We start from the raw sequence: 17036 nt of genomic DNA on the forward strand, positions 1-17036 counted from the left end.
GTATTCTCTTGTATCTACTTAAGACAACCATGCTATTGAGTTTGTGATGTGTCACAGTTTATGGATTTCTTAGCTTCGTCTATTCTTATTAGCCAAGAACGTTGGGAAGTCAGACTTTTATATGTATCAACTCATATAATCCACCATTTAGAGGGTTAGAATTGTGGTTTTGATGAATCGAATCATTTTTGCAATGACTTCGATGGGGATTGATTCTTTATTATCGCCATAATGACATGATCTCGTGGCTTATGTAAAATTTATGGAGTCCCATGATAGATGTGAACTTACAAGGTGGATCACATATAATATGGATGTAACCTTCATGTCAACGGATGTGATCTTCTCGTATGATCCTTCTCCAAGTGAAGAGGGTATACCTGCAAAGACACTCAAATGTCAAAGTAAGCCAAAGCATATATAAATATATATTATGTGAATGTAATGTGTGATCATAACTAAATATGAGATATGGTGGAAGCACATGATTGTTTCTTGATCCCTTACCTATAGGCATGTCATTTTTCTAGAATGACATAAAGGGCAATTTTTTAAGTCACACCATCCTTTACGTGTTTAAGTCTCATAATTGGACCTATTTATTCCTTCATAAGTGAATTGTCTGGCTAAATAAATAATAATATATTTGGATTGTGTCTTTGAAACATATATTGTTTCCCAACCTAATTATAAAGTAGTTTTTTTTTAGTTTTTTTTATCTATAGTCTTATTTATTAAATTGGAAGATCTATTGAAGTTGTATTTAGGGTATGATATTCCCATTGTTAAAACTCTAATTTATCTTTTCTTTCGATACTTTGTTATTTTTATTATTAATATGGTAGTGAAATCGAGTTAAGGATTCTAATATGAGAATTAATTTCAAACCTATGTTAAACATGATAATGGATATTAAATGTATAAATGTCTGAGAAAAATCTCACCTTTAAACTCTTTTAGGAGTGAAATCTAAACATGCTACTAGAATCATATTAAAAACTACAATATAAGAATTGGACTTAATTTCTTTCTTCTTTCCTACTTTATTATATGTATCCTCAACAACACCTACCTAAAACATATCATTTATAATTTTTTTAAACTATATTTAAATATAAATATAATTTATATTTTTATTGATTCACCTTAAAAAAATTGTATAATAATAATAATAATAATAATAATAATTTAGCGTGAGAGAGAACGCACCGTTTAGGGTGCGCATCGAAAACTCGTTTACCAGAGAAGAGAAGAGAATCAAGGAGAGCATGTTCGTCAATGGCGATTAACCTTTCAACCCCAGAAATCTGTGAAACTCAACCTCCAAATGAATGGCCAGAGTTTCAACTCGACAACTTTTTCCCTTTCTTTCACGCCCCATCACCACCACCACCACTACTAACATTGCTCCTTCTTCTTCATCTTCACCTTTTCTTTCCCAAGACAAAAAAACAACACCCCCATTCCTCACCCACCTTCATTTTCAATCACTTCTTACACCCTCTTCTTGCCAAACCACTCGCCACCTTCTTCAAATCCAAGCCCTTCTCATTACTTCAAGCGTTTACCGCAACCTCTTCTTTGCACGCACACTTTTGAGCCGTGCTTCTAATCTATGCGACGTTTCTTTCACCTTTCTCGTTTTTCAACATTTTAATAACCCTTTGGATACTTTCTGTGTTAACACTGTCATAAACTCTTATTGCAATAGCCATGTTCCTCATGAAGCTGTTGGTTTTTACTTTCGGTCTTTGAGGATTGGTTTGTTTCCTAATAGTTATACCTTTGTTCCGCTCATTGGCTCTTGTTCTAATATGGGTTGTGTTGAGAGTGGTGGAATGTGTCATGCTCAGGCTATGAAAAATGGGGTTGATTTTGTGGTGCCGGTGCAGAACTCTTTGGTTCATATGTATGCTTCTTGTGGGAATGTTCTTCTTGCTAGGGTGGTGTTTGATGAAATGTTTAGTCCGGATTTGGTTTCGTGGAACTCGATGATTGATGGGTATGTTAAAGTTGGTGACTTGAGTGGTGCACACCAGTTGTTTGATGTAATGCCTGAGAGGAATTTGGTTACTTGGAATAGTATGATCAGTGGGTTTTTGAAGGGTAGGAATCCTGGTTATGCGTTGAAGTTGTTTAGGGAAATGGGTAGGCTTGGATTGAGAGGTAATGCTAGGAGTTTGGTTTGTGTGGTCACGGCTTGTGGTCGGTCGGGTAGACTTAAAGAAGGAAAATCAGTTCATGGAAGTATAATCAGGTTGTTTGTGAGGTCAAGTTTGATTCTTGACACTGCTTTGATAGATATGTATTGTAAATGCCGGAGGGTTGAGGTGGCGGGTGAAGTTTTCGAGAGGATGGGTAGTAGGAATTTGGTTTCTTGGAATGCAATGATTTTGGGGTATTGCATCCATGGGAGTCCTGAAGATGGACTGAATCTGTTTGATTTAATGGTTGGGATGGAGAGGATGAAAGGTGAAGTTGAGGTTGATGAAATTCCAAGTGCTGCAGATAAAGGTTTGGTTAGGTTTCTCCCGGATGAAATTACATTCATCGGCATTCTTTGTGCTTGTGCTCGGGCGGAACTATTGAGTGAAGGCAGGTCTTACTTCAAGCAAATGGTTGATGTGTTTGGTGTGAAGCCAAATTTTGCTCATTTTTGGTGCATGGCGAATCTTCTTGCAAACGTGGGGCTTGTTGATGAAGCAGAAGAGTGTCTAAAGAGCATGGCAAAATTCGATGGGGATATGTCACAGGAGTCATTGTTATGGGCAGGTTTGCTTGGTTTGTGTCGGTTCAAGAGAGACGTGTACTTGGGGGAACAGATTGCTGAACTTCTTGTTGACATGGATCCTAAGAACCTATCTTATTACCAGTTTCTGCTGATCATTTATGCCGTGGCTGCTCAATGGGAAAATGTTTCTAGAGTTCAAAAACTAATGAAGGAAAGAAAGTTAGGGATAATCCCTGGAAGCAGTCTTGTGGACATGAAACATACTGTTCACAATTTCAAAGTGTCAAACAAACGGCATGAAGGAATTGAAGCAGTAAACAAGGTGATGAATGAACTATCTCACAAACTTAGGTTGCCATGTGCTGATTCAAGCCAGTCATCAGTGGGGCAGAAAGAATTGCGAAGACCAGGATGACAGATAAAGCAAACCTGTAGTCAAGTAGCCTTAGAATTCGAGCTTCGAGTCACATTTTTTTAATAAGTTGCCTTGATTTTTACCAATCAAAACAACCTTTGGAGGATCTGAGTTTTATATAGGTGCAAGTTTCTCTCGGGGCATCGATACGGATACTAACAGAATACCCAATTTTGTTTTGAGGTGTTTAATTTATATGAACTTTTTTTTAGTGTGGATTGAGTTTAGCATCATTGGTGCTAAACCTACTTTTTATTCTTTCATGATATTTTTTAAACCACCCTGCTGTAGAAGGATAATCTAAGAGATGATTTATCCTCTTATCATTGAAATGAATTAGTTAGAGGATGCTAGAAAAGTTATGTAAGCCTGGGTGAAACAAGAAACAAACGTCAAACTCTCGTTGTAGCATCTTACTAATAACTTAATAAGAGTGCACTCGTAATACATAGGGTAAACCATTATTTTGGTCGCTATAATTGACTGTCTTATTGGTCTATAAATGAATCGAAATTGTAAACATATTATTTCAATAGTCATTTTAATCATAAAATCTGTTTTTTATGTAGTTAATACATGGTCTGTTTGTTTTGGTTATTTTTAAATTTTTATAGTCTAATATAATTTAATGTCAAAAAATTTATAAAGAAACTTTTCGTAAATTTTTTAAATGAAAATTTGATTTGAATATTTAAAATATATTATTATTTTATTAAAAAAAATTGGATATCAAAATTTTGAAAAATCATTTAATTATGAGAAAATCTTATCTAAATAGTCCATTTTTTCTGCCAAAAACACTCACTTTTCCACCTACTTTCCAAATTAATCCACTTTCAAACAAAAAAAAATTCTCAAAACAAAGGAGGTGTATGTGTACAACACATAAGAAGAGGTGTCAATCCAATTGGTGACAGTGTATAAATATACAGGAGAGAGAGTACATTCTCCTACGTGTTTGTACACTGTCGTCGATTGGATTGACGTCTTCTCTTTTGTGTTATACACGGACGCTAATTGGATTGACGTCTCCTTTGTTTTGAGATTTTTTTTGATTTGAAAGTTGTTAGTTTGAGAAATAGGTGAAAAACAGATTGTTTTGGATATTTATTTGAAAAAATAGGTTATTTAAATGAAAATTTTTAATTATGAAATTATTTTAAATAAGTTTTTATAAAAATTATTTTTAAGATATAACTTTTTGAAAAAATTATAATTATAATTATATTTTAATCTTCAATGTTAAAATTAATTTTTCAATTTATAAAAAATTTATAATATTTTAAAAAACGGTTTTAGAAAATCTATTTTTTAAAATGAAAAAAAAAATCATTTTTGTAAAGTTAAAATAACATGCTCATAGTTGTCAACTTAATTTTTTTAATTTGATGATAAAAGAATGTTATAGATGTATTTGCAATTTCAATATCTTTAAAATATAGTGATTATACTTCACACATTAAAATATTAAATATATATTTTGTCTTAATACATAATACTAAAGAGATTAAGTGGCATAGATTTTTTATAGATTTGAATTTCCTGCTTCGCTCACAAAAAGTTTAGGTGAAGTTAGCATATAAGCACTTTAGGATTCTATTTTAAGGATATTTTGGTTTGATTAGTGGATATAAGTCTCGAATCTTTATGTCTTTTTAGTTTAATAAAAACACAGTCTTATTAAAACAATTTATATGAATTTGGTTGAACGATAATTACTTCATTTTCAAAATAACGTCTAGTTCACTTAGAGGTAAATAAATTAAGTAAACTCCAAAATCTTTAGCATAAATGGGCAGGAGACAATTTAGACAAACTAATGATATGGTTATAGAACCACTAGCTAGTGTCTCAATGATCATATTAGATTTCATAGGGAATACTTCTAGATTTATCTTGACAACACAATCATGTGATATGAACGAGTGTGTTGCTCCCATATCGATGATAACAATTAAAGGAATATCATTTATGAAACACGTACCTTGAACCAGTTTATCTGATCCCGAAGCTTCAACACCATTAAGTGCAAAGACTTTCCCATATGTTTGAGCATGTTGGTTGCTACCTTGTTCTCTCTTCAGTTTCAGACAATAGGTGGTGATGTGACCCTGCTCCTTACGAAACATGTTTGAATTGCATCGTTGCACTCTGAGATACGATGACCTAGCCTTCCACATTTCCCACACCTTATAGGAGTATGAGAACACCCCCCCCCCCCCCCCCCCCCCCAACCACACACACACACACACACACCACTATTCACATTCCTAGTTGCAGCTTTCTGATTTCCTTTGGCACTAGGAGTTGCATAAGGTTTGCCACGATTCTAATTATCAAATTTCTTCTCATTTGCACTCTTATAATGATTAGATCTTGCCATACTGTCTTCATCAGAAATCCTGCAATTGTTGTCCAACGCTGAGAAGCGGATAATCTCCTGATATCCAATAAACTACTTAATCTCATGGCGCAAACCACTTTCAAAGTTCACATATTTGGAACTTTCAGCATCCATACTATTATAGTAAGGACATAACCTAGACAACTCTTCAAACTAGGTGACATAGTCAGTCACAGTCGTATTACCATGCTTCAGGTCCAAACTCAATTTCCTTACGGTCACGAACATCTGTCAGAAATTATCCTTCCAAGAACTCTCTCTTGACATCCTCCCAAGTAATAGCATAATCATTGGTCTTCAATCTTTGGCGAGCATTCCCCACCAGTACTCAACTTCTTCAGATAACACAAGGAGTCCGATGAGTACTTTCTGCTTATCCGTGCATGTAATAATCCAAAAAATATTCTCAATTTCTTGAATCTAAATATGAGCACCTTGAAAGCTTGAGTAGCTTGAACCACAACATTATCCATTGCCTCGAGGCATCGGCTATCACGGGATTGATCGCGACTTTATGAGTCTATTGGGGTATTAGCTGCAAGTGCACAGTCTAATCGCGTAGTTTTAAAAGATATCGATCCCACAGGGACTTAATGAATCAATATACCGTTTTTCTAAGGTTACTTCGTAAAGCTAAGGCGGATGATACTTTGTTGATTAGGGGGAAAAGTAAAACTAAAATTGGATCTAGATTAAATATCAAATAAGCGGATATCGGATGTAGTTCGTCGTAATTAGGGAATCAAATCTTCGTTGGTTTCTTAGTTTTAAAATAAGTCTTTTCAGTAGACACTATTGATTAAAAATCTTTTCTCAAACTCTCGCTCTGTTGAAGCAGACTATGACTTTATATTAACGTACGCTCTCACTATTTAGTTAAGTCTAAAATCACTTTTTGAAAACAATAGAATCTATAGAAACTCTTTTTATTAAAATACTAACCGTTTAAACACTCTCGTCTCAAACTCTCGCTCTGTTGACTTAGATTATATGATTAAACTTAAATGCTTAACTCTCGTCCTCACATTTAACCTTTAAAAATACTTTTTGAAAATGATTAGAATTTAATTAACTCTAAAAATTGCTTTCGCCCTGATTTAAAGTTAATGTCCAATTTACACTGTCCAGTTAAAAGCTCAAACCGTCGTTCTATTGATTTTAACTTCTTTATGTTTTTTACTCTCGTACAAAAACTTTGGTATTAACTCTGTAAATTGAGACCATAAAAAGAGTGACTATATTTTTTTTAAATAAATTTAAACCAACTTAGTTTTGATTCCTTTATTCCGCTTACTTTACATACCGATATCTAAGTTTATTTAGCCGGACATGCTAAACAAGCCTAAACAATAATTATGCTTAAATACAGCTATATCAGACAAACAGTATAGATAAACAGTAGTACAGAGCATATATAAGTTAAAACAATAAATTAATGAACCTGTAAAATTAATAGAAATCTTGGTTGTTCCCTAGCTTCGATGCTTGAACACTCCACCACAAACCGGTTGGATTTGTTCTTCACAATCTTCGTTCGGACAGGAAAATAAAGGCGAAGGAATAAAATACTATGACCTAACGTAAGGTTAGATCCAGTAAAAACTACACAATAGTTTCCGGTGTAGAAACTAGTGTGAAAGAAAATAAATTCAATGCTTTGGGAATTAACTAGAAAAGAAAAGGAAATAAAAATGCTAAGAAAGTAGAATGCTGTAAAATATATTGCTGTAAAAGCTTGCACGGCGGAAAAAAGGAGAGAGGAGGATCGTTCCCAGGGTTCCACAATTGGGTCTATTTATATTCATCCATCATGTAACCGTTTCCCAAAAGTTCCTTCAGTAGGTTTCCTAGTGTGTCAACGAGTCAAGCGAAGAAAAAGGGCGAACGTGCTTCTGTTACGCGCGTCAAAGCAGAAAAATAGGAGTGGGGGTGTGACGTTCGTCACACCATGTGTTACGCTCGTAACACTGAGCAGAGGGGCGTGACGCTCGTCACGCCTTGTGTGGCGGTCGTCACAGCATCACAACGCTTCTCCTTTGTAGTTGTGGGCTGGGCTTTAGTGGAATGCTTCTTTTTGCACCCCCTTTTCTTTCTTTTTCACGTATGCTTCAAATAATATTACCTGAAATAAATAGAAGGAAAATACCAAGTAATATCGAATAATATAAAATAAATCGGATCAAATAATAATATAATTTAATTAAATCAAGTCCAAAAATGTGATATTATTTGATGTTATCAGGGATCAATTCTACCAACCATTTCTTCCTGCACAACTAGCCATAAACAAGTTGACCAATTGTAAACAGTAAATCAAATAGAGGTTTAGGGGAAATAAAGTACCGACAATGTTAACACACATGTCACACACCAAGGTATAATAAATTCTTATCACCTAATGTTGGATGGACCAACCTGCTATGATATCAACTATGTAACACCCTAAATCCACGATAAAAAAATCTTTTACTTTATAACATATTGTGGTATAAAATAAGACAAGGGTATCATACCAACATAATATTCAACCTTTTATTTCAAAATGGAAATTAAAGTTCAAAACATAATAATAGTGTATGATTATTAAATTTAAGACCAAACAAAGAACGTAGCAAATATCTCCAACACCAATATTACAATATCATAATTGTTATTCTAAAATAATCTAATAGCCGACTTAAGGTTCAATAAAATATAAAAGCAAGCAACATAAGTGTCAATCTACACCATCTTCCATCAACTACCAGCAACAATCACCATTCTGCCTTGACCCGAGAACCATATGCACATAGATTCACATATAGGAACATAGAAACAGAAGGCGTGAGAATACATTCTATAATTTACACTGTATAATAACAGCGAGGATAAAATTATTTATATTGAAGGATCAAGAAACATAAGAAAATGGGTGGGGGGTGAATTAGGTTTTGAAAATGATAGTTTTTTGCAACCTAAAAAAATAACAATGAACAATGAGCAAAATGATAAAGAACATAAGGACTTTTATCCTGGTTCGCCGTTAACAAGGCTACCTCTAATCCACCCACTTGGGAGATTTTCCTTCGACAAAACTTTATCCAATAATCACACCTGATTATAAATGCAGGGACAACCTGTCCCAACTTTCTTCAAGATCTGACCCAGTTGGTCTCCTAAGAAAATTGATGGTCACTAACTTCTTAAGATCTGACCTACCTGGTCGCTTAAGAAGATTTCTCAATAACAACCTGTTACTGACTTCTCAAGAGCCTGACCTAACCTGGCCGCTTGAGGATTACAATCAAAATTGTAATAACAGTTTTTTGGTTTATAAATACTTCTCAAAAGTATATACACAAGTTTACAATCAAGTCCTACACTTAACAAGAACATATATTGATCTTTATCCTAAGTGTATAAGTGTAAACATCACTTCTTATTTGTTTTTGAGTGTGACCGTTGATGCAGTTTTGTGCACTTCAAATCTGTTCGTATGTTGGTCACCTTTTTCAATTTTCAATGTCTTCTTTAAATAGATACAAAATAGATCCGTTGGAGGTGAAGATGAAAATATCCTCTAAGTATCTGTTGGAGAAGATCACTTCAAACGAAACACTAGAGTGGCGTTGTAGTTTGTAGTTGGTGAAGATGATTGGACGCTGAAGACTTATTTTACACATAGTATAATACTTTATGGAAAACATAGATTTGATTCTATAAGTCTGTCACATCAAATCTTTAGTTGACTTTTGGAAAACTTTCATTCAGAGGCTTCTGATAATTGTTGTTGAAGCTTGAGTAGTGTTTCCAAGGTCTGTCTTCATAATCTTTTAGTGAGACTTCAAAGTCTTTGGACGCTGGTTTTGAGACTTCAAAAGCAGATATATATATATATATATATATATATATATAAAAGTCGTTCTTGAGAACTGTTGTTCAGAATGGTGACTTTGATAGATCATATTTGACATGTTTGAACGTTTCTCTTCTTTGATTCAGGATCTAGACATCTCTTAGAGTCAGATTTTGTTCTAATTTTTCGCACATTCAATAAACTAATTAGAGTACAAAATTGTTCTTACATTTTGTTATCATCTAAACTTCAGGATAGTTGTAGAACCATATTTATTCCTATAATCTCCCCATTTTTTATGATGACAAATCCATGTATTTTGATGAATTTTTTTCTTCAATAAGAAATCAAATGTTATAAAACTTCAGAGATAGGTGTGTAAGCTTTATCTTAGTTTTATACTTTAAGAATTATTTCTTGAACTTAAATCTATAAAGTGAGGTTTACAAGCTTCCCTGAGTTTAAGATCTCAAATCTGATAAGCCGGCTAAAATTCAGAATTAGGTTTGTAAGTTCCCACTGAGTTTTAGACTTCAAAAATTTATTAGCTTTATTGTTCAGAGAGAGGTTTGCAAGCTCTCTGCTCACAATCATCTCAAGTTTAGAGCTAGGTTTGAAAGCTCCCCCTAGATTCTAGACTAACAAAATTTTCTAGGCTTAACATTTATTCTTAGTTTTAAATTTCAGAGTTAGGTGTGCAAGCTCCCCCTGAATTTAAGACTTAGAATCATATAACAGAACAAACAAAAACATATAATAAAACAAACATAACAAGATACAAAACATAACAAAAACAAAACAAAAAATACAAACCAAAAACACAAATAAATCATAAGGAAATTTCATTCATTTGATGTAACATCAAAATTACAAATAAATTTCTTCTAGATGTATGGACATTATACCTAAGACCTAAGACCTAGACTCAAGACTCAATCCATTTCTCACCATTTGATTGATGACAAAGGGGGAGAAATGAGTTGAGCCTAAGACCTAGACTCAAGACTCAATACCTTGGACTTAAATTAGGGATTTAGGCTCTTATGACGACTAGAAAACTAGTGAATCCATTGCATCGCACAACTTATTGACTCTGACAACAACTACTACTAAGCTCCTTCGCCATCTTGTCTTTGAAACTTCTTCAAAACAAAAACTTATGGTTTTGAGAGACATTGGGCAGGAAGTTATGGGATCTAGAGAGGAATTAGGGGTTTGAAAAACTGAGGAGTTGATAAAAAATGAAGAGTTGAACAAATACGAGAGAAATGTTGTGTTTAAAAAGAGTGAGAAGACAAAGTTTTTGAGGAATAAAAAACAATTATGACAGGATAACTGAAAAGTTGTCTTGGGAACCCAAGAAATAAATTATGCAACACCACATACTATGACAGAGGATGAAAAGACTAGATAACTTTGGAGATAAGAAAGCCACATGGAGTATTAAAGTAAGATTTTGTTTTAACCAATAAAGATTTTTCCCAACGATTATCTAAGCAAGAAAAAAAATAAAACATTTAAAAAAATTGCTTAAACAAAAATTGATATGTAAGAGAGTCCAAAATAAAGAGAAATCTAGAGGGATTCTGACTTAGACCTACTAAGTCAAAAAGCCATCTAACTATCAGAGGGATAACTATTTCAGAGTTAACCAGAAAACACACAAAAGTCTTAGAGTCTCATCTTTCCTCCCTCAGAGTTTGCACATATTCAGATTTTAATCCGGACAAATTTCCATTTTCAAATTCTTCATAATAAAAACAAATCTGTCCTCAATAAGGGGTTTAGTAAAGATATTAACCCATTGATGATCTGTATCAATAAATTTTAAGCTTAGAATACCTTTATGAACATATTCTCTGATAAAATGATGTTTAATTTCAATATACTTCGCTAAAAAATGTAAAATGAGATTCTTAGACAAACAAATAGCTGAAGTATTATCACAGAAGATGAGAATATTATATTCACTTAGCTGATAATCTTCTAGCTGAATTTTCATCCAGATGATTTGTTTGCTACATTTAGAGGCTGCAATGTTTTCATCCAGAGGATTTGTTTGCTACATCTAGAGGATTTGGGTAGCTCGGGTAGTTCTGTTAGGGTAGAGTTAACTCAGTTATCTTTCTAAGTAGAAGTTTGTTAGAGTTGATTAACTCTATTAGGAACTGTGAAGTTCAGTTATAATCTATTAACTTGGAATCTATTAGCCTTCTGTTATGTTGAGAACTCAGTGGAAAACAAATTCTGCTAGTAGTGAAATGTTGTTAATTGTTAGGCGTTAGTTTTCTAATCGAGATATGTTAGAATGGTTAGTTGTAAGTGATTATGAAGCCGTTATTTTGGAAAATACTCAGTCAAGTTCTATTGTTCTTTTAAATGGAAATATTAGTTAATGGTCAATTTGTTTTTTGAAGTTATTTATGAGTTTGTTGAAACTAATGTAACTCGGTTTCTATTAATGAAATAAGTTGCTGGTTTGTTGAACTGTTAACTGATTTGCCCGATTCAGTGTTTGTTAGATGCAAGTAAGAAAAATCTTTGTTGAAATGTGTCTTGTTATTGATGTTGTATGCACTGCCTTGGTTAATGATCCGCAATTTATGGTCTGCTGCTTGCTATCTCTATGTTTGATGACTTGCAGGATTGATGCATAAGGCTGTTATGAGAATTGTACATGGTTTGGTTTGAACAAATGGAGCTGCAGGGTTATTTTTGGAAGGGGGTTCAGTTCAGTTACGCGTTTGTGTTGTTGCGAAGTTGTTCATAGGTTGTAAACGGTTAGTATTTTTGATGACTTGCAATTTATGATCAGAAGCCATTAGCATATAAGGGAATATTACTAAGCAGAACACTACACAAGTATGAAGCAAAACACCAGGCTATCCACTGTTACTGAACAGCTTTCATTTGCAAGCAACAATTAAACACTTTCTGCAGGTAATCCACCACAAGCAGCTAGTGAAGTCATGGCGGTGGTGAGAATGAAAGAGGAAGGTTTGAATATGAGAAGGAAAAACTGAATTGGAGAATTTAACAGAAAAAAAATGAGATGGAACGATGGTTAGGAGAAGAAGAAAGAATGGTAATTTGGGGCTTAGGGACGGTAGCATGATATGTATTTGGATTGAGGTGTGTATTGCATTTATGTAAATGGTTGTAATTTTTTTGTATTTTTTGAATGGAAATTGGTTTAAATGGTATGTATAGAAATTGGGGAATGTAATGTTGAAAATTGGTTTAAATTTTGTTTGAATGGAAATTGTATATTTGGTATATGCTTTGTAACGTAACGTAGTGTATTTGGAATTTGTAATTGAACTTTTGAATGTAATGGTTAGAAATGAGATTGGTTTGAAATTTTAATTGGAAAATTGATTGGATGTTGATTGTGAATGAAATCGGATTATGTAATGAGCGTTTTGGATTAATGGGAATGACTTCGGATGGTTTATGTATTACATAGAATGAACATGGTTTAAAGTGGTTAAAAATTTGAAAATGAATCAAGATTAAAAATGGACTTTGTAAAGAGCATGGTTTGGGATGGATATGTATTGTATAGAAAAGATAATGGTTGGAAAATGACTTTGGTTAGATGGTTGACTTTGGTCAACTGGTTAACCAAAATGTCAACAGTTGTAAAAAAGGTGTATTTTATTATGGACAGTGGAATAGGTACCATAATGCCTCTGAAATATTCCATGCTAAGAATCAAACCAGATGAATACTAACCAAGCAACATATCATGACCATGCAAAACCTTGAATGAATCCCAATCAATGAATCGGGACCATGAATCTTCTAAGCCCATGAACCATCCATAATGGACCAGATGAATCAGATGAAACCTCAATCCTGAATGTATACCCCACTGATGATGGCGCCATAGTCAGAAAATAAGGTTTCCACCCCCTCACAGTGAACCACATGATTCATGACCTTCCAAGATCAATGACTAGGGTTTTGATAAATCCCAAATCCAAAAGTCAACCAAACAAGAAACTTGAACACCAATTATCCCTGATTAGGGTTTTAAACCAAGCACAATGCTCCCCAAATACATATCAAGCCATTGACCCACCATTAGGGTACAAAAGTCAAATTCATGCATATAAGGTCAAGCAACAAGATCCTATAGAAGCAAAGATCATGAATTAGGGTTGGGGTATCTAACTGAGAGGCAAGATATAGGCCTTAAGAGTTAAGGTCCCAAGGAATCAAGCAATCAGAGTTTCAACCCTCACGATGAGTAATACCATAATATTTAAGTAAAACTTGATTTTATCAGCCATGAACCTTGAATAATGTTAACCATGAATGAAGGATGCACATGAATGAGTATATATGGATCTCAAGTCATGGGTTAAATGAAAAGTAAAAAGGGAAGGGAAAATTTTGGGGTATGACGGTAAGATCAAATCTGACTCCTTTTTCCCAATTCTCACTTTTTCTAGTAAACCAATTTCTCCCATTAGACTTTCCCTATACTACCCTCAATTAAACCTTGTAACTACCACCTTGTCCTCAAAATATCTACACGCTCTTTTTTTTCTTATTATTTTATTATTTCAAAATTTATTTACTCAATTAATTAAATAAACTCATATTTTCACTATTTAATATAATAAAAATAGTTAAACATTATTTTTAATTACTAAAACAACTCTAAATTTTTCTACTCACTTCTATCACCCCTCTATACCTCTAATTCAAGGATACATACCCCACAACTACCCAACAATAAAAATAATTATTAAAAATACATAATTCTATCAAATAAATTATACTAAAATATCTAATCAGAAAAATGAGGTGTTACAACTCTCCCCCATTTAAGAAATTTGCGCCCTCAATTTATTTTTGAATGGAACAAGGTTGGGTACGTCTCTCACATCTGACTCTCCAGCTCCCAAGTCATGCTTCCACCTACAGGTCCTCCCCACAATACCTTCACCAAGGCAAACTCTGTTAGAACACATTTTGGTTCTGCATCTGGCCTTTAGTTTTGATGATAATAATGCATTATTTCTTAGAGAACAATTTTGAACAATAATGATTTTTATCTAGTGTGTAGCTTTTGCTAACAGGTTTTAACTCGGAAGCAATGACGTGTGACATCATCAAATTCTAGAATCAACACACTCTGACTTTGAGGAGATACAAGTGCTTTACAAGATGTTCTCAAGTTCTAGAAAGCTCTTAGACAACGGTTCTGTGAACGTTTATGCTAAAGCTTCTGACTGTGACTCTGATTGTTAGAGCCTCTAAAAGTTTGTTTGCCTTCAAAATTCTACACTCAAGTTCTGAAGATTCTGAAGACCAGGTTCGGAGGAACTATGCCAAGACTCTGAAGACTAAGGTTCTATAGATTCCATTAACTTGTCTCTTGATCCTTCTAAGCATGCTTCAACATCATTTTATCATAAGCATTTGAATATATAAGATCAGCATTACCGTCATTACCCTGATTTTGTGGGCTAAGGACAATACTATTGTACTATTTTTTTGCTTGTATGCAAACTCTTATGAAAAGTCAACTGCATTTCAGTATTCCAATTCTACCCTCCAACAGATTTTTTTATATTTCTATATAAAGGAGACTTGAAGATTGGAAGAAGTTGTTGCATCTCGAAAAAACGCGATCCTTCGCGAAACACTCGCACGCTCGCAGAAAAGATGTTCTAACAGAGTCGCCACCGAACTTTATTTATTACAATGAAAGAAAGGGAAAATATTGATAAAACCCACAAAAAACAACTTAAAGAAAATGGTCGTCGCAACCAAATTTTGGTTCGGGAATCGGTTACGCAAGGGAAAGGTATTAGCACCCCTCACGTCCGTTGTACTCAACGTGAACCACTTAGTTAAATTTGCGATAGAGTGTTAGCTAATGTTAAATGTTATCTTCTACTTACTGAGAAATAAAAAGAAATGAAGAAAAGAAAGACTTAGGGTTTTTAAATATTAATGTGCCTGGCAAGATTTCGTAATCCTGCTCCTACGTATCTTCAGGTGTTATGAAGAACTCAAGGCATATGGAGTTCTACCCAAAGAGAACTACTGGATGGATTGCTTTTAAAGAGAGTGATGATTGAATCACATTTGAGCGATTAAACCTTTACTTGCTACTCACTATTGGAGGTTGCAGTCTTTGTTTGTTTCGCATCAAAATAGATGTTGCATACTCTTTTCCGAAAATGTTTTCAGGGTCGCACAAAAGCGGAAAACAAGTTTGATGAGTTGAGTATTTTGTTAGATGATGATTACTCGAATGGACGAGTAAGGCTACTCGTATCCAAGTACTCGAGGAGAGGAATATAAGGCTCTAGACCATTTCCCTTTTCATCCGTAATTGTTAAAAGATTTAAATAGTTTTAATGTATTTTGGACGGATGACAAATACTTGAATGTCCGAGCAAGGCTACTCGTATCTAAGTACTCGGGGAAGGGAATGGAAGGCTCCAGACCACCTCCTTTTTTGTCCAAGTTTATTACGAAAATGAGTTTGACTCACAGTTTGATTATGAAAAGAGTTTGGATATGGCGGGGGCTTAGAAGTTTTTAGTAGATGACAATTGCTCGAATGGCCGAGTAAGGCTACCTGTATCCAGGTAATTAAGGAGAGGAATCGAAGGCTCGAGACCATCCCTTTTTTCATCTTTAATGAAATGGTGTTTAATTGTGATTAAGTATTTTGGATTTGATTAGGGAAAAGACACTCGTTGTTGGATCGAGTTTTAAATATTTGCGTTTGAATCGACACAGATGGAATGATTTGAATATTTTGAAAATGATAGAGAACTGGATATGAAAATGGTTCTAATTTTTTGTGAAAATTGCTTGACGTTGAATCAAGTATTTATTTATTTTTATTTTCTAAAAAGGGTTGATTTTAATCTTGGAATTGACAATCAACTGATACAATAAAAATAAATGAAAGCGGTAAATTATTTATACATTTTCGGGAATGGGGGTTGTAGAGGTAAATTCATGACCATCAAGCTATGGATAAGCTTAACGTCAATAAAACCAGAGTCACCACCGTTCTTTTATTGTTTCCAAAGGAAAAGGGAAAAGTATGAACAAAACCCAAAGATAAGAAGTTTTCAAATCAAAACTAATAAAATACCAGAGATTACAGGTAAGGGGGTTGGTTACACAGAGGGAAGGTGTTAGCATCCAAAGTGTCCTAGATACTCCTAGGGAGCCTTTTTTATGTGTGTGTGTGTGTGTTTGGTATAAACGATGTTTGAGAAAAATAGAGTGTGGGGATGAGAAAAGAATTCATTGATTATATTTTTGTGTTTGACAAGACCTTCGGACTTATGCCTACGTACCAACATAAAATCGAGGGATCAAAACCTCGTAGTTCGTGGTATCAATTTCAAAATGAGTGGATTGCTTCTAATCAAAATGTAAGTTAGAAGAGGCACAAAAGGTCCAAAAGTTTGAATGGGTGTTAGTTCTTTTTGTCTTTTGAAAATTTAAGTCAATATCATTAGATTTATTTACAAATTTGATTTAAGAAAGAACTTGAAAATTCAATGGCATAAGGCCGAAGTTTCTAATTGAAATAGGTCCAAGTTTGAAATCACAAGCAAAGAAAGTTTTTGAAAAGGGGAAAAGATTTTAAAATTTAATAAGTGGG

General features: G+C 33.9%; 1 protein-coding gene across 1 annotated transcript; it reads left to right on the plus strand.

Annotated features, from left to right (window-relative positions):
- Positions 1-1199: 1199 nt before the first annotated feature.
- Positions 1200-3666, plus strand: LOC127120120 (pentatricopeptide repeat-containing protein At3g51320). Its single transcript, XM_051050507.1, has one exon. The coding sequence runs from the start codon at positions 1332-1334 to the stop codon at positions 3144-3146; it is 1815 nt and encodes a 604-aa protein (XP_050906464.1). The 5' UTR covers positions 1200-1331; the 3' UTR covers positions 3147-3666.
- The last annotated feature ends 13370 nt before the right edge of the window (positions 3667-17036 follow it).

Source organism: Lathyrus oleraceus, chromosome 2, assembly GCF_024323335.1.
Source record: "Lathyrus oleraceus cultivar Zhongwan6 chromosome 2, CAAS_Psat_ZW6_1.0, whole genome shotgun sequence".
In the NCBI taxonomy this organism is placed as follows: Eukaryota; Viridiplantae; Streptophyta; class Magnoliopsida; order Fabales; family Fabaceae; genus Lathyrus; species Lathyrus oleraceus.